General features: G+C 42.0%; 1 protein-coding gene across 5 annotated transcripts; it reads right to left on the reverse strand.

Moving 5' to 3' along the window:
- Positions 1 to 730: 730 nt before the first annotated feature.
- DBT (dihydrolipoamide branched chain transacylase E2) lies at positions 731 to 25,976 on the reverse strand. Of its 5 annotated transcripts, none has more exons than XM_006119819.4 (12): positions 25,834 to 25,916; positions 19,993 to 20,056; positions 18,975 to 19,098; positions 18,722 to 18,797; positions 16,954 to 17,135; positions 14,106 to 14,233; positions 8,057 to 8,300; positions 6,489 to 6,655; positions 5,976 to 6,053; positions 4,355 to 4,546; positions 4,098 to 4,169; positions 731 to 2,452 (listed from the first exon to the last, which is right to left on the reverse strand). In XM_006119819.4, the coding sequence occupies exons 3-12, from the start codon at positions 19,039 to 19,041 to the stop codon at positions 2,285 to 2,287; spliced, it is 1,374 nt and encodes a 457-aa protein (XP_006119881.1). In that variant the 5' UTR covers positions 19,042 to 19,098; positions 19,993 to 20,056; positions 25,834 to 25,916; the 3' UTR covers positions 731 to 2,284. The 5 variants fall into 5 exon arrangements, with proteins under 5 accessions (XP_006119881.1, XP_025038746.1, XP_006119877.2 ...); XM_025182961.2 differs by lacking the exon at positions 25,834 to 25,916 and adding an exon at positions 21,323 to 21,448; XM_006119815.4 differs by lacking the exon at positions 19,993 to 20,056 and having other exon boundaries at positions 25,834 to 25,976.
- Positions 25,977 to 26,496: the final 520 nt, after the last annotated feature.

The following is a 26,496-nucleotide window of genomic DNA, read 5'->3' on the forward strand; positions in this document are numbered from 1 at the left end:
GTGCTATAGGAGCACTCTTTTTAAAGCTTTTTTTTAAGTTACAGACTAACACCACTACCCCTCTGAGGTTTTTGAAGACCATTTTTGTAAATGTGGATTCATGACCACTATGTCAAATTATCATCAAATGGCAATGATTTTCTGTCATTATCAACCTGGGCCTGATTAGAACTGGTTGCGTATGACAGTAAAAGGCTCCATTGATCCATTACCAATCCTTTGATCCCTGTTAGTTCCTTCAACAGCCCTTTATAAAGATACCACCTGTATTCACTTTTCAATCCTCTAATTTTTTTCTAATCCAGCCAGTGAAAACTTCTCTTAAGTACCCAGTTTCCTTCCTGATTTAATCAACTACTCAAATAATTAGAGATGATTGCAGAAAATAGACTCCCCATTTTGTCAAGGATTTGACAGAAATCTGGCTCCCTCTACTAGCAGAGTAGTTTAATTTATCTGATATTTCATGTTGTATCATTCCTTCAGCCCTTCAGTTGGGTTCTCACCAATGGTCGTCAGGTTTGTACATACATCATTTGGATTGTAGCCTGTATAGCAACACAATTGATAGGTGAGTAGCCTTTAGAGTGTGTCCTTTTGATATGTCCCAAGAGAGGTAGAGTCCAAGTACCGCTGCTTTGTGATCTCTAACAAGAAGTAGAAGGTTGAGTCTCCTGTTTAGGATTGTTTGCATGGAATTCCCAAATAAAAAGATCCAAAACCACAAAGGTTGTAGTGCTGTAAGTTTTATTAATAGAAAAAAATCAGATTTAAATGTATCTTGCCTTACACTGCAGAAGCTAATGCAGAGAAAAACCATTGTGCATAGAAACATATGAGTTGCAGCTTAGAATTCTGATGTACATCATCTTTGCACAGCTTAAGAGTTCTTCCTCACCCCTTTAAGAGTTCGCACATCAGGGATAGGCTCTCTAGTCTTTGGTGTCTTATATCTGCCTCCCTTCCTTCTCATGGTCTCAGTTACCCTTTTCCAGGTTACTTAGATCTACTAACCACAGGGCCTTGCCACAAAAGTATTCACACAGACATACCATCCAGAGAGGAGATGAGTCTCTTATAAAATGTCCATTTTGACTATCCCAAATTGTTTGGTCACATGATTGGTTTTTCTGTATTATTTTTGCTATTCAAAGTTGTCTGGAAAGAAAATACACACACAATAGTTTTTCTTTGCATCCTATTTGCAAACCAGTATTCATATTCTACATTGTTTTAGCCTAAAACAATATGCATGCTATTTGTCCTGGGGTTGCTAACCTGAACCATATTAACTGTCTGTCCTGCATATGAGCTTAAATCTAATTGTGATACTCGGTTTACAAATATTGATCTGTCACACCTCAGTATATGAACAAACAACACCTGACTTGTGCAAGATAATGACAGTCTTTTAGAGCACACTTAGCTGTCAGGTTATGGTAATTATAAACAATGGTTGTAAGTAGTTATTTTTTTAGTGATGGAGTATTTAGTCATGGCATTCTTTTGCAGGCTGTTGCTTCCCAGAAGAAAAGTCTAAAAGAGTATGTAAATAATATGACATACTTTTAGCACACCAGTTTGGTGTAAGGCAGTTCTACTGAGTTATTTACAAAGTGTTGGATACCAGTAAATATTCTGAAACTGTGCAGGAAGTCCATTTTTTGGGATACTGTCATCTTCTACTATTACTTGACACTGAGTACCTGTGCTAAGAACTTTCTATGCATAGGAAGACCACAGGAAAAGTTAGCACCATTTAACAATAAAAAGTCCATTGGACATTTTTAAAGATAAGCATAAAGACATTTTATTTGTATACAATTTCTGCATAATTTCTTTTAGAAATATTCCTTTAGATTTGTTAAAATAAATTCCTGTTTTCAAACAGGAAAATATGTGATGTAACTTCCCTTCTATCCAGAATAAGCAGTTTAAAAGTACCACAGACGTGGAGATAACTTTCAGTAATACCCAGCTGAGTGGCAGTCATTACATATTATCCAAGTCAGACACAATATACTTTCCCCACCACGTTCAGAAGTTATACAATGACCTATAAAGTATGACAGCCTCCAGTAAAATAAATTACCGACCTACTTATTTTTACTGAAAAGAATGGAACAGGTTATCAATAGACTGACATGTGCTCTTGAGACCTTTTAACCACATAATATAATTATATAAGAAAAGTACTAAAGGCCATATGCTAGCATAGCTAGCTTTTATAATTATTCAGTTTAATCCCCAGAAGTGTAAGGATGTGTTATGGCATTAGTCTTCTTTATTTAAGATCTACCAGCATAGAGGCAGGGTTCTCCAAATAGGATTTCCATAAGTTAGAAAAACGGGCCATTGTAGCTCCATCAATAATTCTGTGATCAGCTGACCAGCTCACATTCATTATCTGTGCTTTAAATACTTCCCCTTTACCATTAAATCGGGGAAGAACCTAGAAATTAAAGTGAAGAAAAAAGAAAGCTGATGAAAGAGAAACAATACAAATACGATTCTAAACAATTGCTAAAGTAGATATGTTATGTTTCAATTAACATAATACAGATTTGCCCCCCAATTGTTTGCGCTGTGGGTCTTGAAACAGAATTACCAACTACTACACTTAAGCTTCAGGGAGTAGCTGAATTAGTCAGTTACAGGAAAAAAGACCAACCAATGGTCTGGTAGCACTTTATAGACTAACAAAACATGTAGATGGTATCATGAGCTTTCGTGGGCACAGCACACTTCTTCAGATGAACTCCAGTCATCTGAAGAAGTGGGCTGTGCCCACGAAAGCTCATGATACCATTTACATGTTTTGTTAGTCTATAAAGTGCTACCAGACCATTTGTTGGTTTTTTTACTACTCTTAAGCCACACTGTTGAGTTTATCATCATTCCTCCTTGACTCCAAATTATCCTGGTAGACCAGAGGTCTCAAAACTGTGGGGCACAGGGTTTAAGGTGAGACATGACCCTGAAAGGTCTGGAGACCACTGTGGGAAATAGGTGATTGAACCTTTGGTGCCAAGGTGATGCATACCTCCCAAATTTTCCCTAAAAGCTCAAAAAGGCATGTGAAATATAAGCAAAGTATTGTTCCCTAAGAAATCTATGAGTAGAGTCTATTTTATTTTTTTGTTTGTCTACAGTAATGAATTTACTTATCTGAATGCATTAAGTTCTTACATAGACTTAAATCTCCAGAGCACACAACAAAACTTAAATATCAGAAGCTATTTGTTTCAGGTCTTTCTGGTTTGAAACCCTGCAAGTATTCTTTCGGAAGTGGCCCTATTAAAAGACACCAAGAAATATCAGAATATCATCTGATCTTTTTTTCTTTTCTTCCCTGGAAGTGAGTAAGTTAAATGAAAACATCATGAAATGAATATATTGGGCTTATGGTAGACAATCCTGAACCAAGGGACAAAAGATTTGTATTCATAATTTTCAAATGATATCATTTTCTATGCATCACCTTTTAAATCTTATAAAAACATGGCATAATTTCATTTACAAAGCTCACATGGTGTCCTTTTTCCACATCTTGTAGAAAAAATGGTTATGAGAAGAATAACGTGGTACAGAGCTTCAGAGTTATGAACACCAGATTCACAAATTGACACACCTCATTTGGAACTAGAAGCATGCAATCAGGCAGCAGCAGAGACAAAACTCCCAAACAACATATACAGTGCAGTTCTGTGTTAGATGTACTAAAAAAAGGGAAAGTTTGAAATAAAGATTTGACGAGGTAAGATAAGGAATCTGTTTGTATGCTTGTTGCACATAACTTACTTACTTACTGCCCGTTACGCCAATGGCGCATAGGGCAGCAACAAAGTCCTTCCACTTTATGTTGCACATAAAGTAAGAGTTAAAAGCAGCATTTCTTTTGGCTGCATAGTAAAGTTCAAAGCTGCATTAAATCAATGTTCAGTTGTAAACTTGTGAAAGAATAATCAAAGTTTTGTTCAGACATAAACAATCTTCATTCTTGAGGTGTTCATAACTCTGAGGTCCTACTGTATAGAAGGTAGACAAACTGCAGTTTTCAGTGAACATGGTGTTACTATGCTACAATGTGCACATACTTGTATCTTTCCAAGAGCACCAATAGCTACTTCAGGAGGTAGTATCACTGGTTTGGCATAAGTTCCACCAATCTAAAAGGGAAAGCAAGAAAACTAGCTCAAGAATATTCCTGGAGAGCAGCAGCATGTTTCTCGCATGCTGTATTGTAATATTTATTATAGAAAGCACCTTTTTCTGACAATTGTATATTTAGTAGTATAATAGGCAATAGTTATTTTTAAACCAGTTTTTAGATGTAAAAACTTTTTTAACTCACTGTGCCAATATTGGAGAGAGTGAATGTTCCCCCAGTGAGGTCATTTGTTCCCAACTGGCCTGAAGAGCCCAAAGTCTGTAGGCGATTTAATTCAGAAGCAATATCAAACACACTACAGACCTGAACATTTTTCACGTTAGGGACAATCAAGCCTTGTTCTGTGTCCATGGCAACTCCAATGTTGTGAGAAGCCTACAATATATGCAGTTACAATACAGTAAGTTTCACTTATGCTAGTTAATGCAAAAAAAAAAAAAAAAAAAAAAAGAATTAGCGTTATTTTCTAGAAACTAAAAAGTATTAAAATATTGCTTTCAGTACTTCCACTGAGGAAGCTTTTGTTTAGAATAAACCACACACTGTGCAGATCTGAAATTTTTAAAGACAAGTCTTTTTGGTAATCTCCATACAATTCACAGTAAAGGCAACCACCAAGTTCTATTTGGGGAGTTTACATCTAGGAAACTTAGGATCCTTAGTTCATCCTTAGTTCCATTCCCTTGGAAATATCAATTCTTTATTCTGTTAACAAATGTGTGCACACAATAAAAGCTGGAGCCCATGTTGGTCTATATAGCAGTGAGGCCATGAATTTAAAGGAAATAAAGCTGGAACTGCCCTTTCATTTTCTGAAGTGATTCAGAAAGAGTAGGTCTGAGAGATGGTGGAGTAAGAAAGTGCATGGGAAGCTTGCATTACTGCTACCTGTGTTATATTAATTCTGTAAATATAGGATTTCAGTCCTCAGGGTCATCAACTCAGTACCTTTCAGAAACACAAAATAAATCCACTCAAATTGTGTATTCTGCAGAACCCTGACCACAAACTCCTTATATTCTCTATGTTGCATATCAAACTTCTTGCTTTCTGTCATACCAGGAAAATCCTTTTTTCCCTGCAGACAAGTGACTTATTTAAGACACCAGAGTTGACAGAACAGTGTCACCATTGCCACAGTAACAAAATATTTCTATGCCTAAATTTTTGTGTGTTATAGGCTGGGACTACTTAATCCCAAAAACGAGAGCAAGAGAGCAAGTTGCTAATATACTAATGCAGTCTCTCAAACTTTTTAAGACCGAGGAACACCAAACAATACATTTTTTTATGAGGAACACCAAGGATTTTTTGTTGAGGAAAAAAAAGGTAGGGGGGGAAAAAGGGTCGGGGGGAAAGTTATTGAGAAAAAAAGGGTCGGGGGAAAGTTACTGAGGAAAAAAAAAGGTTAGCTGCCCTTCTAAGGGTGGCCATTTTGAATTCTGTTGTTCTCCGCGACACACCTCCGACTGCCCCTCGGCACACCGGTGTGCCATGGAACATGGTTTAAGAAACACTGTGCTAGTGGCATGTCCTTCTTAGCAGGAAGCATAGTTAGACTGGACTATATAAATAGCATAACTTGGATTAATCTAGCTCTCTCAATATATTTTGATATCAGACAGAGGAGCTGGTGTGTGGATCATTTTCCAATATAGTACTTAAGAATTGCTATGGTTTCTATTTTTTTACCTTTTATAGTCATGAAAAGTTAATTTATTTCTACTGAAAAGGGCTCTGACTATAAGATGCTTGAGGAGCATTAATTTTTGGCACAGGAGTATTTTAATAAAATTGCACAAACCTTGTATGTGATACTTTGACAGTTTTCATCCACTGAGGCATTAAGAATAGGATAATGCAATAATCCCAGAGAAGCTGCCTGTTAAATATAAAAACAACATTAACACTAAGAGCTCTCTTGATACTCTTATCACCTAATGGAAAAAGCAAAGGACAAAATGAGAGTACGTCAGGCAGCATGTAATGTCCATAATGCAAACAAATGTGTTTGTCTAGGTTAATCTAATTTCTATTTTGAAATACTCTGGAGAACCATACAAGTACCTAGGTAAGTAGAGAGAGAGGATGACTGTAAGCAAGAAGAGATCTTACTGTTTCAGAACCACAGAGTGTTTTTGTGTGTTGCTAATTGTAAAGATGAAAAGGGATAAAATAAAAGGACAATTAAAGAAAACTGCTGGACTAAATGAAAAATTCAGAAGAAAAGTGTGTTTTTCCTTCCTCCACACTATTCCCTTTGCATCAATAGTCTATACCATTAGGAATCCTGTTCCAAAATGCAGCTATGACTCACCTTTATGAAGAACGGCATAAAGGAGACTTTAACTCCCCGTGCCTGTGCTACAGGTTTTAATTCTTCTCTCAATTGAACAAGCTGAGTTAAGTCAATCTCATCACAATAACCAAAGTGAGGAATCTGTAGTGCAGCAGTCATGGTCTTTACCATTGCCTTGTGAAAGCCTGAAAAATATTGAATGGCTGCTTTTTACCAATATAAACATTTTAGAAAATTTAGAGTTAGTCACTTTCTAAGATTCAGTTTTCTTTGAAAAACTATAAAACTTTCTTTCCACTTACAATTTGTGCTTGGTAGCCAAGTAACTTAAGCAGTACAAGGGCTATTAAAACAGCATTGGATATAACAGGATACTCTGAGTACCTTTCCCAGTCATGAAGATTAGTTCAGTGTAAGATCCAAAGCTTGTCTTTTTCAGCAACAGAAGTTGGTCCAATAAAAGACAGTACCTCATCTACCTTCTCTCATTGTATACAACAGGAATTTTACCATGAGCTTAAAAATATTGAAGGGGAGACTCTGTTATTAACCAATGACTCAGTAATAAATTTATGCTACCCCAAATATTTAGTATTATCCCTGTATCCTAGTATTTGCCTCCAGATCACTTCTTCAGGCTAACCATGTGCATAATGCATACAAATGTTAACCTACATCAGTCTTTTCATCCTCTGTAGCCCCATATATTATATAACTGAAGAAAACACAAATTAATTTGCTCTTCCAGTGCATCTTGTCTGTGCCCATTTCAAATTTGACACCATCAGTTTAGGATTAAACAAAGACTGTGAATGGCTAGCCAAGTACAAAAGCCGTTTCTCCTCTCTTGGTGTTCACACCTCCATATCAGCTGCTAGAAGTGGGCCTCACCCTCCTTGACTGAATTAACCTTGTTATCTCTAGCCTTATTCTGGCCTGCATATTTATATCTGCCTCTGGAAATTTCCATTACATGCATCTGATGAAGTGGGTCTTTGCCCACGAAAGCTTATGCTCCAATACATGTTAGTCTATAAGGTGCCATAGGACTCCTTGTTGCTTTTGCAGATCCAGACTAACACAGCTAACCCTCTGATACTTATCACACAGTAGATAATTATTTAAGCACCAATAAACAAATCTACTCACTGATCCTGCCAATTAGTTACATAATGATTTCTGTAGGAACAGAGTACTTTTTGAGGAATTCCAGAGTACTCATTTCCAAAATTCTGCACAAAATGTTTTTAGATGTTCATAATGCACAGTTTAAAAAACAATTTAAGATGAACAGGAGCACGTCATAGCCCTGTTCTACTACCAGAGAACACGGTGAAACCACAGGGTGGCAGAGAAGAACACTGACAACCCTGTCTGACCACCATCTGAAAAATTAGTTCAAACTCTTTTTTTCTACAAATCACACTTACCTTTCCTGATTCTCATTGTTTCAGCACATTAGTGTGATTACAAGATGAAAGCTGTCTCTCCATCAGTGGAAATAAGAGAATCAATTTAAATTTTACCATTCACTGAATAATTACTTATCTGTGATTTTGGCTATGGAATTGCATTTATCTTTTTACCTGTCACCGCCTCAGTTTTATCTTTCCCTGCAAACACAATGGGCTTGGAAATGGGTATAGCAATTTTAGTTCCTCTGTCCTTTGGAGCAGGTGGCACAGTCTCTGGTTTTGGTAATGGTGGAATAATTTCAGGTTTTGGCGATGGAGGTAAAATAGCTCCCGTCTGCTTGGCCAAATAATTGAGAATGTCTTCTTTAAGGATGCGGTTATCTTTCCCTGTTCCAACAACTTCACTTAGTTTAATCTGAAAAATATACAACAAACTATAGAACTTTTGCTATACAGCACAAGTAACTGGATTATAAATACAAAAAATGTTACAATGCTAATAACATTCCTCAGGTTAATATCTTCTTGTGACTTGGTGTTTGAACATTTATGATCTAAACTGTCTTACATAAGAACTGTCAGTCAAATGTGACTTAACAGGAGTTTCTAAGACAGACAAATCCAAACAAAACGGTGGAAAGATGCGAAATGCAGCAAGCATCAATACTATATCTTAGCTCTGTAAGAAGATACATCACATTGGGTAAGCGAAAACCACTTCTCAAGTTGTGTGGTGAGAGAGATTTATTTTCATTCAACTATGTTACAAAACTATCACTGCCACTCCTATCTTTATAGCATTGCATGACAGTTACATGCATGGAAGATTTATAATTTGAGAACTGAAATTATATTTTATTTCTAGAACTGGGCGAATAATTCACAATATACAATGTATGTGGTGAATGCAGTTCTTTTTCCTGTTTACTCATAGTTTGAAAACAATATGACTTTTACTATTTTTGTTGCTATTTGAATGTATTTGATGCATTTTATGTGTGAACACATTTCAAGTTATAGATTGGTTGAAGACTCTTCACTCAGAGTGCGTCTACACTGCACTGTTATTTTGAGATAAGTGTTATTTTGAAATAAAAACGTGAGCGTCTGTAATCCACACACCGAGGGTGTGTCTAGACTACATGCCTCCTTCGACGGAGGCATGTAGATTAGCCAGATCGGAAGAGGGAAATGAAGCCGCGATTAAAATAATCGCGGCTTCATTTAAATTTAAATGGCTGCCCCGATCTGCCGATCAGCTGTTTGTCGGCAGATCGGGGGAGTCTGGACGCGATGCCCCGACAAAGAAGCCTTTCTTCATCGACACAGGTAAGCCTGGTTTCACGAGGCTTACCTGTGTCGATGAAGAAAGGCTTCTTTGTCGGGGCATCGCGTCCAGACTCCCCCGATCTGCCGACAAACAGCTGATCGGCAGATCGGGGCAGCCATTTAAATTTAAATGAAGCCGCGATTATTTTAATCGCGGCTTCATTTCCCTCTTCCGATCTGGCTAATCTACATGCCTCCGTCGAAGGAGGCATGTAGTCTAGACACACCCCTAGTGTGGTTACTGAGTACTGCAAGTGGCACCTAGACTACTGCAACAGTTAAGATCAAGAGACCTCTATAGCATGGGCTGAGAACCAACTGGCTTTTAGCTCAGAGGGTAAAGGCTCCTCGAATCAGCTCCCAAGGTCCCAGGTTCAAATCCATCTTGGTGGTGGTTACACGTCTACATAGCAATTCCATTATTTCAAAATAAATTTGAAATAACGGACAATTTATTCCGACTTGTATAAACCTCATTCCATGAGGAATAATGCCTATTCCAAAATAGCTATTTTGGAATAGGGCGTGTGTGGACAAGGCACAGGGAGTTATTTTGAAATAAGGGACCTCCAGGGAATCCCACAGATGCCCTACTGGCCACTCCATCTTCACTCATCAGGACTCTAAAGCTCCTTTCCCTGCAGCCCTTAAAGCTGCAGCCAGAGGCTTGTGGCAGGAAAGCTGGCCCTGACAACCTCCAGCCACACCGCAGCTGCCACAGCAATTCAGCGAGCCAGCATGGCTGACCCTTGAGCCCTCCAAGAGCCTCTCCCAGAAAGCACTCTGATGGCTCCCAGGAGCCTGCCAGGTGGCAGAAGAGGTATTGGAGTGGAGATCCTGGCCCTCACTGAGGTGTGGGGTGAGGAGGAAAACCTCCAGGATCTCCACTCCAGAAGGCGCAATACCGACATCTATGGCTGCATGGGCAATAGCCCGGTCACCAAGGGCCACATCCAGACCCAGGAGCAGGTCCAGATGAAAGTTAAAGAGCTCCAACAGGGCTACGTCGGGGCGAGGAGCGCAGCTTCTGCTCAGGGGCAGAACCACACTCCTGCCCCTATTACCAAGACGTGCACTGCATCCTTGGGGTTGGTGCAGCCCCTTCTCTACCCCTGGTGGTCAACTCAGGCTGGAGACGCCCGTTGTCATCCGCCCAGGGGCCAGAGCCAGTGAGGAGGACGACGACCCCGACACAGCCAGCATTGCCACCTCGGTAAGACTGGAGCCAGTACCCTACAGCCTGGGTGTGTCCCAGGCATCCTCTGAGGCCAGGGAGGGAACATCAGGTGAGTGACCTTAGTTTTCTCACACAGACAGGATGGAAGTGGCAGGCGGCGAGGGGCTGCAGTGCACTCCTCGCTCGGCCGTCTCTGCCTGGGGAATTACATTGCAGTCCATGCACGTGGATGCACATGCAGCAGCAGTTTGGGCCACACAGCCCAAGAGGCTGCATCTGAGCACCCCTGAGCTCTTGCTCACAGGGTCTAGAGAGGTCGGCCACACTTCAGACATCCGGGTGGGACACAGGTGGGACACCCTCCCACCACAAGCCACTGCTAGGAGGCTGGGAACAAGGACACACACACACACACACACAGATGCTGAAGTGCCACACACGGTACACGGGCATCCCTGCATGCATGAGGCAGCACCTGCTCCCGGGGACATCACTGCCAGGTGTGTCTGCTGTTCACACTCCCTCCCCTGCACCCTCACCTCTTCTGCCCCAGCATCCAGAGATACAAGTTCTCTTCCCTTGGGATGCTACCACTGACCTGGCATGTGCGCAGCAACGAGGCAAGCCCAGCCAGCCAGCACGAGGACCCCTCCTGTCCACAGGATCCCAGTGTAGCTGGCAACTTCCCATGACTGCTTGTTTCTGGGATGCGGGGGGAAGAGGGAGGGAGCATGCTCCCCTGAGGATGTCTGGGCCTCTGTAAGAAAGGGCCTGCTGTCCAGGCAACACATGGCCTTGCTCCCGAAACATCACTTTGATCTCACCCGAGAACTGTAGGTCTCGGCTCACAGATGAGGGCAAGGCTTCAGAGACAGTGTCTCTAGGGATGACTGACGGTTTCTCTTTATTCTCCCCAGCCAGACCAGCTGTGAGAGGGGGGCAGGCAACACCACCTGAGGCAGCCGCCCGACACCGGGGGAGCTGCAGGCAATGGATAACACAGGAAGAACTGATGCAGAAGCACATCTGTGTACTCTGGGCCCTGCACAAGACCCTGGACCAGAGGATCCGGGAGGTCATGCACTGGAGGAGGGAGACCTGGACAGAGTTGCTGCAGCAGGGACGCAACATGTGAGTGATCGTGTAGGCTCTCCTTGCCCACCCAAAGCCAGCTCCTGCTGCCACTCCTGCCCCAGTCCCAGCCCCTACCCCTCCTCCTCCTCCCATGCCTGCCCCTGCTCCAGCCCCCTGCTCTTGCTTCTTCCCTAGCCTCCCCTTCTCCCGTTCCCCCCACCCCCATGTTTGCTGAGGTCCTTGCACACGAGGTGGATGAACCATCCAGGCCAGACACAACTCCCAGCCCCAGCACTAAGCCTCTCCTCCCTCCTCCTCCAGGTTCTCTCTCTGGTCCCTCCCCAGTTACTTCTACCCCAAATAAATAACCAGAGAGTTTTCTTTCAAAACCAGCTTGTTTTATTGTCTGTACAGGGGAGAGGGGTGGAGGAGGGAAGGGAGGGGTTGCTGGAGGAAAGGCAGAGGGGGCAAGACACAGGGCTTGGGGAGGCCCTAGGGAGAGTGTCACTGGGGTCCTTGTGTGAAACTCTCCCTCAGGGCCTGTCGGATGCACACAGTCTCCTGATGGGCTTGCCGGATGGCAGCTGTGCACGGCTGCTCAAAGGCCCTTCTATCCTGGCTGGCCTCTGCCCCACACCCAGCGAGGAACACCTCCCACTTTCTTTCACAGAGTAAGTGGAGCACATAACACAGGACACCACCTGGGGGATGTTCTGCTCCCCTACCTCCAGCCGGGCCAGGAGGCATAAGAAACACGCCATGAGATGCCCGAAGGCGTACTCCGCCTGAATGCAGACCCTATCCACCTGGGCATTAAAGCGATCCTTGCTGGGTCAAGGTGTCCAGTACAGGGCTTCATGAGCCATGGCATGAAAGGGTAGGCTGCATCCCCCACAAAGCACAATGGAATGTCCACGTCCCCGATCCTGACGGTGTGCTTGAGGAAGAAAGTGCCAGCCTCCAGCTTCTGGAATAGGCTGGAATTGCAGAACATGTGGGCGTTGTGCACCTTCCCCGACCATCTGATGTACATGTCAGTAAACTGCCTGCAGTGGTTGACCAGGGCCTACAGGCCATGAAAAAGTATCCCTTCAAATTAATGTAGAGAGATGCCTGGTGGTCGGGGGCCCAGATGGGGATGTAGGTGCAGCCAGTACCGCCCCCCTCGGTTGGGGAAGCCCATGGTGGCAAAGCTGGAGATTATGGGGTCCACATCGCCAAGGTGGATGACCCGGCGCAGCAGGATGGTGTTGATGGCCCTCGCCACCTGCAGAAGACGACAAACAAACAAAACAGAGAATCACAGGGATGCCAGAGCCCTTCGGAGGTCACCAAGCCCTTCCTCCCCCCTCCCCAACCACACCAGGAGCCACCCCCTATGTAGCCCACCCCCCCCCAGCAGAACTGTGTGAGGGTGACACTGGAGAACCGCCTGGGGATGGGGGCTTCCCAGCACTTTGCCTTTCCTTAAGGTTCTCCTTTCCAGCACTTCACCCCTCCCCCTCTTGGGACTGCAGCCCGAAAGCACCATACCTGCATGATTAGGGCCCCGACGGTCAACTTCCCCATGCTGAACTGGTTCCCGACAGATCAGTAACTGTCCAGTGTGGCAAGCTTTCAGACAGTGATGGCAACCAGCCAGGGGGATGGCAGGTCTCATCTGGGTGTCCCATCATGGGAGGGCAGGGGCAAGCCAAGCACACAGCTCCAGAAAGGTCTTCTTCCTCATGTGGAAATTCTGGAGCCACTGCTGATTGTCCTACTGCTCCATCACGAGCTGGTCCTACCAGTCAGAATAGGTGTCCAGCCACCAGAAGAGGTGGTGCACAGTAGGGTGCAGATGGAAGAGCTGCGCTCCCAGACAGAGGTTAAGGGTCTCCTCAAACAGATGGGGGTTGTGTTCCTGCAGGGCCAGGAGGGCAGCCTGCATAAACTGCTGCATAAACTGCAGCATGACAGTCAGGGGCTGTCGCGTGCCCATTGGCAGCTCCAGCTCCATAGCTGGGAGTGCTGTGGTGTCCAATAACAGGGAACAAAAGCACACAGTGAATATGATTTGCTTTCCCTCAGAGAGGTAGGCAAGCAGGAGAAGAATCTGAGAAATGGCTGTACAGGGGGGTCCCTCTAAGCACGCGTCTCAGATAGCCTGAGGCAGCAGCTCCAGGAAGTCACTGCTGACCTGATGCCCTGCCTGAAGTGGTTCCGGGTGGCCTTAAATGCGAGCTAGCATCCAATCAGTGTGGACGCTCTATTTCGAAATAGCTACACACTATTTTGATGCACTTTTTCTATGTAGATGCGCTATTTCGAAATAAGCTATTCTGGAAAATAAATTCTGAAATAGCTTATTTGAAAATTAGCGTGCAGTGTAGACAAACCCTCAGAAGGCCAAATAATTATTATTTCAATACTTTGTTCTTATAGGAGAAATATTGTGTACAAGCAGTTCACAGCTTCAACAATGAAACACTATTCATTTGCGGTAAACAAATTATCAACAACTTTTTTCATTGTTTCCTGGCAATTCACCACCAATCTTCAATAATACTACAGTTTTATTACCCTCCCAATACAGTTAGACACATGTACAAGCAGTGAATATACCACAGCAGAGCCTGCTTGAGTAGGACACAAACCTACATTGTTTTCCATGGCAAGGCGACGGACTGCAGGAGTTGCCAATGTTTTGTGGCCTTTTATCTCTTGGTGGGTCTGCTCTTCATGAGACACAGCAGGTGTCTCAACAACATCCTCTTCTGAGCTTACAGCTGAAAATAATATTTAAAAAGTGCTTTAACTTTACTACATTGTTTAAAGTGATTTCCTCGAAGATGCTAAACTTGCAATATGTCAAGATTAAAACAGAGATATGGTTTTGGATGAATGTGCATGTATACAGATAAAGCCCTGCACAGATAAAAAATTGGTAGCTGAATCTGCAAAAATGATCAGCAGATATCCACATCCAAGGATTTGGATACCCCAGACATAAAGCAGATATCTACAAATTTGCAGAGTTCTAGGTACAAGATTTGTATCCGCATTCACACTTGTATCTGCAAAAATGAGTTGCAGCTATCTACATCCATATCTGTGGAAATGGATAAATACAGCTATAAAGCAGATAACCATGGATTTGCAGCGCTCGCTTTCTCTATAAAATTGTAATTGTTAGTCTGGTGCAAACTTCAGCATCACCTCTCAATAAGGTAATGAAGTAATCAGGAGGGGAGGGGCCATCTCCCCCTCACAAGAAGAGACTTGTTTCAAACACCCTGCCACTCTAAGTACCTCTGTCAGCCGTAGGAAGAAATCTGCATAGCTTGAAATCTTGTTTCTCTCACCAAAAGACGTTGCTTCCTCCCACCCAAAATTAATTCACTCACACTGTAGTCTCTTTGAACTGACATGGCCTCTACATTGCAGTTACCTGGCCATTGTCCAGCTCAGCAGTAAACAAGGAATCATCAAAACAAACGAAAACAGCTTGAAATTGAAAAGAAACCAGTTTTCACAAATTAAGAAAGGAGAGTGTTTTCTTCACTTTGAATATCTGTAGTTAATGAAGACATGTTTTTTAAAATAGAGATTGTACTGAAGATCATCCTGTATTGAGGCTGTTCATGAATGCTGGATGGGTGGACTGTGCGCTGGGAAACTGTTTAAGGAAACTGGTAAATTCTTATTAGAAAAGGGATTTTGTCTGATATGAAAGTGAAAAGCTTGAGGTTGTGTCTTTTGTTTGTTTTCTGTGTAATGTATATGTTTGCTGTTCCTTATTATTCCATTGTTGAATCAATGTTTTTTCTGTTGAACAAACTTTGTTTCTTTTCAGCCCAAGCAGGTGACTGGTATGCAAACTGTGTAAAATACGTATGCTATATATAACAAGCTAACTAGATGAATGGTTTCAGGGCTTCTGGGTGATGAACCAGAGGAAGAATTCAGAATTTGGGCAAGATTCTTATACTCTTATTTTAAAAAACATCCCAGTGCCTCTGACTGTCAGTAGGACTTAAGACTAGTAAGTCATTTAGGTTCTTAAAAATACTTCACCCTTACAAATACAATATAATTATTCAACAAGACTTCACGTAGAAACCTAATATAACCAATACTTATGATACATCTATACAGCACTAACTCAAAATAAGATACGCAATTAAAGCTACACAAATTGTGTATCTTATTTTGATGCTATTTAGAAATAGCTTATTTTGTCATTTGGCGCTGTCTACACAATGCCAAATTTCAAAATAAAGCGCTATTCTGAAACGTCCATTACGTTATGAGCCTGAAATAACGGGTTTGCTGTAAAGACGCGAGATAGCTATTTCGGGATACTCTGGTGGAGTGTAGATGTACCCTTAGTTTTATTCTCCTCCCCACAAACAATAGCTAGATTGGTACCAAACACAAAGATATTATGAAAAACTGGAACATTAATTTAATTTTACTGAGTTCATAAAAAAACTGTTTCCATTACCTTACTGAAGGCTTCTTTTTTAGAATCCTGCTACCCAAAGAAATATAATCATTCCTCTGTTTTTAAAAAATAAGCTAGTACAGAGACATATTTAATAGCCAAATTAAGAGAAAAACTTAAGGCCCTCCCAAAGATCAGATACAGAGTAGAAAGAAAATCATTCATTTCGCTTGAACCAACACAAATCTATATTTTTGCCCCTAAGAAAATATCAGTCAATGTCAGTCAGTTATTTATAGACTGAGGACAAACAAATACATCTTCCTCTTCAAATTTATAAAAAAAAAAATCCATATGAAAGTTTAAATATTGAGTCTTATTCAATAAATATTACACAACCACACAAAGCCTAAAAAAGCTACATAAGCAGAATATACAGAGGTAAACATCCTATACTGAACTCCTGATTCCAGTGAAGTCAATGAAATAACTCCCACTGACTTCATAGCCCAAATCTTCAGGAGGGAATTAAGATACTTTGCTAAGTACCAAAACTTCCAACTCTATTTCTTAGGCTAGATATGTACCTGTACATGAGTGCAAAACTACCAGTAAATTATTGCAGTATTATGGCTGATTTTAAAAGCACAAACCAGGTGCAATTCAAAATTTTGATTCCCCGAGCAATTCATTAATTCCCCTTGTACAGATACAAAACTGTTGAGTTACTGTATAGGATAAAAAAATTTCATGCCTCTGTGTACAATGTGGCTGTTAAAGTTTTTGTGGGAACTGTGATATTGAATTATCTCTACCACCACAAATGTTGAGTTTTTTTTCCTATTTTTTAATAACAAGAATGAAGAGAATGTTAATAATATTGAAATGCATGCATCACCATTCTACTTTCAGTAGTTTCTTATATACAGATGTTACATTTTATAGATTTTTATTAAATTCATTTTCTGCAAAAAATTTAATCTTAATCTTGACCTCTGAATACCTGAATGGTTTTGACATCAAAAAATAAATTAATATTGAAGAGAAAAGTGTTTACAATACCTTTCAAGACATCGGTTTCTATGTCCACTAATGGTTTTCCAACATATGCAATTTCATCTAGATTATAATGGAGTTTTCTAATGATGCCATCGTAACGACTAGTGATAGTGACAGAAGCTTTATCACTTTGTACTTCACAGATGCTATCAAACTGAGACACACTATCACCTTCTTTTACATACCTATTGGGGTACATAACACACAATGAGAGTAAAATCATACTGGCTTAAATTATTGTTTTAAAATACTCAATTATGAACAACAGTATAATGTATTGCGTTGTTTAAAATGTGAATGTATTCTATTGTATACCCCTTGCCAGCCTAGAGATAGGAGAACCATCTTTAATGTGCAAAATGTTACAATGATTTTGGATTCCTTCCCACAATACATTTGTTCTATATTTTTACTACAAATATTGTTGTGTTCTCTTGACAGTATACAAACTATTTCTAACTAAAAGCCTCATCATGAGACCATGACAGTGAAGCTCTGAAGTTGGAGACTCTATCTCCTATTATAAAAGAGAAGTACACCTTTCCAGCAGACATAAAGCAAAAAGCATTCCATTACTGCCTTCCCCTTAGTGCAGTGTTTCTCAAAGTGCTCTGCGAAATCACTCTGAGAAACCAATTAACTGGCTGCTCCAATGTGTATACATACCAGTGCCACGGCCCTGGAGTGCGTGGCTCCTATTGACTCTGTTTTGCCATTTGCAGCCAAGGGAAGCCGTGGAAAGTGGTGTGGGCCAGGCTGCCACTTCCCATGACTCTCCTGGGCTGTAAATAATGAAATGGAACCAAAAGGAGCCATGACTCTCAGTGGCCATTGCATCCATGAGTAAGCACACCAGAACAGCTAGTTACAGGTTTCTCAAAGTGGTTTCACAGACCACTTTGAGAAACACTGCCTCAAGTGAAGCCTCCAATTCTATTCAAACAATTTACAATTGGGTTTTTGGGAATGATTGTGGAGGGAAAATGAGAATCCTACCCACAGCCATGACTAAATAATGGTACCTCCTCCAAAAAAGTCCATGATGAGGTATCAGAGGGTAGCCGTGTTAGTCTGAATCTGCATAAACGAGAAGTCCTGTGGCGTCTTATAGACTAACAAATTTATTGGAGCATAACCTTTCATGGGCAAAGACCCACTTCATCTGATGCATCTGACAAAGTGGGTCTTTGCCCAAGAAAACTTATGCTCCAATAAATCTGTTAGTCTATAAGGGTATGTCTACACTACGCCGCTAGTTCGAACTAGCGGGGGTAATGTAGTCATCTGCAATTGCAAATGAAGCCCGGGATTTGAATTTCCCAGGCTTCATTTGCATGAAGCCGGCCGGCGCCATTTTTAAATGCCGGCTAGTTCGAACCCCGTGCACCGCATGTAGCCGCGCGGCACAGGGTTCGAACTAGCCGGCATTTAAAAATGGCACCGGCCGGCTTCATGCAAATGAAGCTCGGGAAATTCAAATCCCGGGCTTCATTTGCAATTGCCGATGACTACATTACCCCCGCTAGTTTGAACTAGCGGGGTAGTGTAGACATACCCTAAGGTGCCACAAGACTTCTCATTGTTCATGATGAGGTAGAACACCAGAGTATTAAACTCAGCTTATATAAGATATAGGTCTTCAAAATGTGGCAAACATAGTTTTAAAAAGCCTACACTGGTAACACAAAAAGCTTATTCACAATCTATTGATAATTAATGCAGACATAAAAGCATTAATTTCTAAGTGTGTTAGTAAGAAAATTAAACGTACCATTCTTTCACAGTCACCTCTGTAATTCCTTCTCCAATATCAGAGAGCTTGAATTGGACAATTTGGCCATTTGAAACTTGATACAGATAATGGAATAAAAAACAAATTAAATATTAAATTTAAAATAACAGCTAGAAAAATGTTAATGCACCAAATACACTAGAGTATGTATTACTAATTAGACACAAATTTAACACAGACTACTAACATAACACAAATGTAAAATAGGTTACTTAAATATGAAAAAACTTACTAGTAGATGTTCTGAACAATCTGTGTTGATGACTAAACTTGAATGCAGATTTGTCAAATATGCTCATATATTTTGACTTTATAAAGCGAACACTGGTACACGATCTAATATGGCGAACACAAATCTGGAGGAAAAAATCTCAAGTATTAAAAAGGTAGTGTCTTACAACTGAAACTTACTGTAATGTATATAGATTCTAAATTGGCACAGTCTATACGTGTCATATGTACTTATATAACACTTATGCAGTCAAAAGCATAAAAGCATTTTGTCTTCACTAGTGAACAAAAATCATTACAAGATTTGGCATCAGATATATACTAGATATTGTTTCTAAGCAACTGCTATATGTTTTACAAAGATTATACACACACACACACACCACAAATACAGCCATTTGAAATATTCATATGCAAAATGCATGCTAGAGAGAATTCTCAATGTGAGGAAAAATCTGTACATTTACCTTTGTCATTATAGCAAGAATAGATGGATCAGAGATGTTAATTAGAACGTAATTGATCTTAGAATTGCTCTTCCATTCCCTTTTAAAATAATCTAGGATAGACACATCCCTTCAGATAGGTACTCTTTAACATCAACTTTATTAAATTAATTTATCATTTTAGGGTATCACTTGTATAATTTCTTTACATCTTAAATTATACTCAGTCCAGAAATCTAATTTAGGAATCAATACTCTAGTCTGTAAAGTTCTATAGCGGCATCATATAATCACAGAGGCAGTAATTTTGGGTAACAGCCTAAAAGCCAAGAGTGCTTCCACTGAAGTTAATGTGTATCTTATCATTAACCTCAATGGCAGTTAGATCAAGTCCTTAGAGACAGAAACAAATTTCCTACTTTAGCATGACATGTTTATTTTAATTTAATTCTGGTGTTACGTTGTCTAAAAAGGATCCAGAAAACTAACATAAATAACTTTAGATAAATTAACTTCTGAAATTTACTACAAAATATAATACTCCGCGCCCCAAACTCAGGTGCTACTATGTACCTCAAGCAGCTCAAACTGTAAAATTTAGACATTATCTTCTTAGAGGATCCAGAAAACAGGATACCTGCATGGGAAAGTTTGCAATTATGTGTTTTAAGTTAACATTTTTTAGCTCATAGTTCAGACAAATAGAAAAGCATATTAACTTCCTACAGACTAGTGGTTCTCAAACTTTTCCTCTCACGCCTCCCCTTACAGGTAATAGAATATGTTGCACAACTCCTCTCCAGAGGCTATACGTGGGGGGTCAGGGTGGAGAGCAGGTACTCGGGGCTGAGCTGCAGCCAAGACTAGTTTGGAGTGGAACTGGGGGCAAAGCAGGGCTGAATGGCACTCCCCATCCTCTTGTGGGGGCTGGCCTGGCCTTTCTATGCCCCCCAATGTGACATGCCCCACAGTTGGAGGATCACTGATAAAAACAAAGCATATTAAACTTCCCCCATTGACTGGGAAAGAATTTTTTTATATTGTACCTTTCATATGAAAGGTAATACAAGAATACTGTGCAATATGGAATTAGGCACTGTTCATATATTTGTTATGCATATTAGTATATATAAATTGATCTGCTATATAAATACCTATAACCAGTGCTTTTATTGTGACAGTACTGCTCGGTACACAGTACCGGCACCTCCAGACGCAGTATCAGTACCTGCAGTCAGAGCTCAACAACTTTTCCCCTGGAGTACCGAACCCCCCCCCTTTTTTTTTAAACAAAAAAAGCACTGCCTATAACTATTTTGTTCCTTTTCAGAAACAAATATTTATATAGCACAGGCTAACTCTAACAAGATTTCAGTGTCATTTTCAGTTACCTTTTAGCTACTTGTTATTGAGAGTTTTTGTTGAGCCAGGATGAATATGTTTTTAATTCTCCCTATGAATATCCCTTCCTGACTATTTTCATGACAAAAGTTTAGCAAAATAATAGTAACAAACTATAGTAGCTCTTGTTTTATGAAAGCACTTAAAGTTTATGGAAAGTTTGATTGCATTTTAATCAAATATGAATGACCTTTCTGCTTTGATTTTAGCATTTTGAAAGGCTTCTTGGTTACAGGTTCACATCTCCATTTAAGATCACGTCTATATATATATATGATGCATCTGACGAAGTGGGTCTTTGCCCATGAAAGCTTATGCTCCAATAAATCTATTAATCTATAAGGCGCCACAGGACTTCTCGTTTTTGTAGATTCAGACTAACACAGCTACCCCTCTGATACATGGCTATATTGTTTGCTCAATAAGGCTTATTCATTCAGAACATACCACACAATTCTTATCCTCTTATAAAGCTCCTACCTGGAAAATGCCCAATATTTACCTTAATAAATGATCACAAGCAGCAGGCTCAAGCCTCTGAACTATCACTAAATCTGAAGTTTTATGAATGGTTTCCATTTGATTTTAATATTGGGTAACCACCGAAGATAGTAAATTAGTACCGTCACTGCCAAAAAAATAAACTTGTTTTGGTACCAAAGAGTGTCAGTGCAGTTTTGAGTTGACATTTGTAGGAATAATTCAAAACTACTGCAGTGTTTTAAATTAAAGCTGGTTTTGGTTTTTAATACTACACATTCTTTACTAAAAAACAAGATGATTAAGATATTAAATGAATCTTTAAATGGATTATTCAGTACATAGTCTCTTTATACAGTAAAATACTCTTTTCTTAACTGTTCAAATCCACAAACGCTGGTAATTTCAATGCAGAATATAGCAATATTTATTGTTTCATTAAACAATTTATAAATTAATTTATTTTGGCATAAAATAAGTGATTCGCCCAATTAATGCTATACTAGCTGTAGCATTTAAATAATCCAACAAATATAGGAATATTAAACAAATAATCCAATCTTTGTAGAATTGGGCCTTCGTTAGAAAGTGAGTCAAAACAAGCTTTGTAGCTAAATCCAGAAAACAATTATGAAAACAAGTGTTTGACATACAGGGTTTGTCTTTACTGTACAATGAACATGGTTTCTTGGCAACCAGTCTGAACACCAGAGTTAGTCTAGACTGAGTATGACTGTTTCCACAGTAAAGCCATACCCATGTTACTGGCCTCACTGTTTCTGCACTCATATGGGACATATCTATGGTTCTTTATGCTGAGATATTAAGACCCAGACAATTGTCGAAAAACTTGTCTGTCCTTCAAGAGGAGTTACAGGAAGGGTATTGGAAGACTACCAGTACTTAAGTGATTTTGCCTGGATCCTCACTGTATAGTGGGTTGGTTCCTGCACAAGTGAAAGCAGCATTCAGATTCTAATATATACCCAGCTAGCCTGGATATAAATTACCTTCAAACCTGGGTCACAAGTTTTTCTGTGTAGATGATATGGAGGCATGGGCTAAAATCTGGGTAAGAGCCCACATTGACTGCACAGTGAAGATGTACCCATAACTATATTTCCATCACCACTGCCATTGTCTGACAATTACAGTAAGACAACAGTCATCCCAGGCAAATGCTAAAAATATTTCCAAAATAATCTGTATGAAGAAGACTGAGGCGATCCCCATCTCACATGCACTATTGTAGCCAAATTGTTACAGCATTGGTTCTGCTTGATCCAATTTCGCTCCTAGTGTATGTTTAGACTGCATCCCTCTGTCGGCAGAGGGATGCAGATTAGGCAGGTTGACATTGCAAATGAGGCAGGGATTTATCGCAAGGAGGTTTACAGGATCTGTCGAAAAAGGCTTTCTTTCTCGACAGATCCCCCTCTGGACGGCTGCTTTTTGCGGACAAAGTGCTGAGTCAGCAAAACGCGGTGGCCATTTTTATGCAAATTAGGCACGGGATATTTAAATCCCTGCCTCATTTGCAATGTCGACCTGCCTAATCTGCATCCCTTTGCCGACAGAGGGATGCAGTCTAGACATACCCTACATTTTTAGATAGAACACAGGCGCATTGTACTTTTCTCAATCTATACAGGCAGTCCCCGACTTACGCGGATCCGACATACGTCGGATCCGCACTTACGAACGGAGCTTTCTCGCCCCGGAAGTCGGGGCGAGAAAGCCCCGTTCGTAAGCTGCTCCGGTGCCCCTGGTCTGCTGGAGACCGTCTCCAGCAGACCATGGGCACCGGGCGGGTTCCCGCGCTTCTGAGGCTTTGCCAGAGCAAAGCCTCAGAAGCGCGGGAACCACTGCTGCTGCCCCTTGAGACCTGGTGCCTGTGGTCTGCTGGGGACGGTCCCCAGCAGACCACAGGCACCCGGACTGAAGCCGCAGCCGCGGGGGGTCCCGCGCCTCTGAGGCTTTGCCAGAGCAAAGCCTCAGAGGCGCGGCACCCTGCTGCCACTGTGGCTCTGCTCCCCGTGTCCCTGGTCTGCTGGGGGGGGGGGGGGGCGCAGCTAGTGTGCTCCCCCCCCCCCCAGCAGACAAGGCTTTTGTTTTGGACTCTGGGGCAGAGCAGCTGGGGCGCTGCCGATTGGTCCTGCAGCGCCCGTGGGCACTACTGGACCAACCCGGCAGCACCCCAGCTGCTCTGCCCCAGGTCCTGATTCAGCCGCTGCTGGTCAGTTTCAGCAGCGGCTGAATCAGGACGTCTGGGGCAGAGCAGATGGGGTGCTGCTGGGTTGGTCCAGTAGCACCCCAGCTGCTCTGCCCCAGGCGTCCCCAAGTCAGCTTCTGCTGAAACTGACCAGCGCTGACTACAGGAAGCCCGAGGCAGAGTTGCTCTGCCCCGGGCTTCCTGGAATCAGCTGCTGATCAGTTTCAGCAGCAGCTGACTTGGGGACGCCTGGGGTTCTTAAGTTGATTCTGTATGTAAGTCAGAACTGGCGGTCAGTTTCAGCAGTGTCTGAATCTGGAGGCCAGTTCTGACTTACATACAGATTCAACTTAAGAACAAACCTAGTCCCTATCTTGTACGTAACCCGGGGACTGCCTGTAGCTGTCCAGCTGCTACTGTGAAACTAGCAGTATAGTCTGATGACATATTCCCTTAAGGCTTTGTTACCATTATGTACTCAGAGCTATCATTTAAGACCATATAAAAGGTTCAATTAGCAGAGAATGCAACTTCTCTCTTCCTATGTGGGATAGATGGAAAAGCACATTTGCTCCTATCTTTGCACTGGCTGGTAGTTGGGAAGGTACAATTCAAGATGTTGATCTGTACAAACCTGAATTAAAGTTCTGGGAACAAGTTGAAAGAGATCACCTCTTGCCTTCTATCTAGTCATGTCAATCCAATGCAAATGGATAAAAGAGCCTCTTATCTAAACAGTTTTCCTCCAATATGAAAAGCAGGTAACCCGATTAGTTCAACTAATACGACAACATGCAGAAACAAAAAGTTGCAGTGTTCAAAATGCTTTGACAATTAAAGCGTGTTGAATATTGTCTAAAAAATGGGTGATTGCAAAACAGTCTATTGAGAATGATCACAAAAATCCTTCATTACAACACATTAAATGAATCCCAAATGAGGGAAAAAGTGGTAACTCTGTGACTTGATGGAAGTGGATATAATTGTTTATAGTGGATATAACTATATAGCTGATGAGACACTGTTGGGACAAAAATAATATGCACTTCTCTCACAAAACAGGATATTCATTTTAAATGGATTTTCACCTGGAAAATATCATACTTTCATTTTTGTGAAGTTTCACACAACAGCAACCATATCATCCCACATCAACATGCTTCAATAAAAGTTATAATATAGACAACTACAAATACGGAGCATCATTTTGCAAAAACATTTTTAATTGATGAGATTACAATGTTTATTAAAAGCAGGATGCTTAAACACCTTGAACAAAAGGCTCCTTGTTCTAGATCTGGAGCTACAAACTCAATGTGGTTGTAATGCAGACATAGGGACCATATTAAAGAGATATAGAGTAAGTGTGCCTTGGTGTGGCTTGGACATACCTAAGATACAGGAATGTATTAGTACAGGAAGATAATTGACATCTGCATGGGGTAAACTAATGCAACGAGACGGAAGAATGCAAGGGTTATCCAAAAAGGGTAAAGCTAGCTGGCTTATGAGAACGTATATTTGAAGCATGAATTTCCTTGTAGTGGTGTTTGTTTATTGAAGGGATATGAAATGGTAAGGGAATACTTATACTGGGGTATCTGGGCTGAGAGGTTATGAGGTGAGGTGGAGTCCACATGAGGATGCCTATGGTGGAGGGCTCTGGCATGGGGGCAGCAATGAGGTGTCTGGGACAAGAGCTATGGCAAGAGACAGGTCAGCACAGGGGAGTCTGTGACGTAGGCTATGGCACAGGGATGGGTCCCCCACGGGTGTCTGTCTGGGACGGGAGTCTGGGTGTCGGGGATCGGTTTGCACTGAAGTGACTAGGAATCTGGGATGTTGAGGACAGGTCTAGGGTTGCCAGATGTTTGATTTTGAACCAGGCAGTCCAGTATTTGAGCTTTCTGTTCAGGAAACAAATTGAGACAATATAAATGTCTGGTATTTTCTAAATAAGATGCAACGTGGATTGTGATGTAATGTCAAGTGTGTCTGGTATTTTTGTTGAAACCATCTGGCAACCCTGGACAGGTCTGCACGGAAGGGTCTGGGACAGGGCACTAGGGCGTCTAGGCGAGGCACTCTGCCGTGTTAGGACAGGGCAGGTCTGCACTGAGGTATCTGTGGCAGGGGCTCTGGGCTGGGGACGCGCCCGCACTGGCGCTCCGCAGAGAGGGGAACTGAGGCAGAGATCTGCAGGGTCTCTCTACCAGGGTCGCTCCCCCACCCGGGGCAGCACCTCCCCGACGGGCCCACACACCCGAGAAGGCGGAGGTGCACGCGCTGCCTGCCCCTGACAAGGCACTCCGCCCCCTTACCAGGCGCCCCGCAGTCCGCGAGCAGCTCCTCAGCGCCCTCACAGTCGCCATCTTAATCGGGAAAGAGAGGGAGCCCCTCACGCCCCCCACACCTCCCACCTGTCAACCAATCAGAGGACAGCGTCAGACAACAGCCAATCAGAGGGTAGAGGACTAGCCCACGCCCCCCTCATTAAAGGAGCCAGTCGGTTGATGCACGGAGTGACAAGGTCTTGGGGTACCACTTTGTTTGGGCGCGCGGAGCTTTGTGACTAGGGCGTTCCCCAAAGGTTATAGTGCAGGGGCCGGGAGTCCCGGGAGACTGGCACTGCAAAACAGGGGGCGGAGGAAGGCACCATCGGCAGCTTCAAAGCGATCCCGTCTTACCCACGTGAATTCACGAAGCTTTACTAAGGTTCACCTGTGCCAGAGTCTCCATGCGTATGCTCGTACCACCACCAAAGGTGGCCCCGCCTTCCTTGGTGTCGGAAATGATTCTTTCCTATTCCTATATAGCAAAGACACAAACGACAGGCCGGGGGATGAAATGCATTACAGCCCTCAGTCTTCATCAGTGATGATTGCACTGATTGAAACACCTGTAAGGATGCTGTCCATGCACACAGTTAACGAACTTGGGGGAAGGAGGAATGATGGGTTTTCTTTGATTTGTCAGTTATACGG

Source organism: Pelodiscus sinensis, chromosome 9 (genome assembly GCF_049634645.1).
Source record: "Pelodiscus sinensis isolate JC-2024 chromosome 9, ASM4963464v1, whole genome shotgun sequence".
Lineage (NCBI taxonomy): Eukaryota > Metazoa > Chordata > Testudines > Trionychidae > Pelodiscus > Pelodiscus sinensis.

What these genes read in the sequence shown, in the direction of transcription:
- DBT (XM_006119815.4), bottom strand. Translation starts at nt 25,884, where the DNA reads ATGGCGACTGTGAGGGCGCTGAGGAGCTGCTCGCGGACTGCGGGGCGC. An exon ending in AGAAACCGATGTCTTGAAAG is followed by an intron (nt 14,234 to 16,953) that starts GTATTGTAAACA and finishes TATTATTTTCAG; the next exon opens with CTGTAAGCTCAGAAGAGGAT. An exon ending in GCCTTGCCATGGAAAACAAT is followed by an intron (nt 8,301 to 14,105) that starts GTAGGTTTGTGT and finishes TATATTTTTCAG; the next exon opens with ATTAAACTAAGTGAAGTTGT.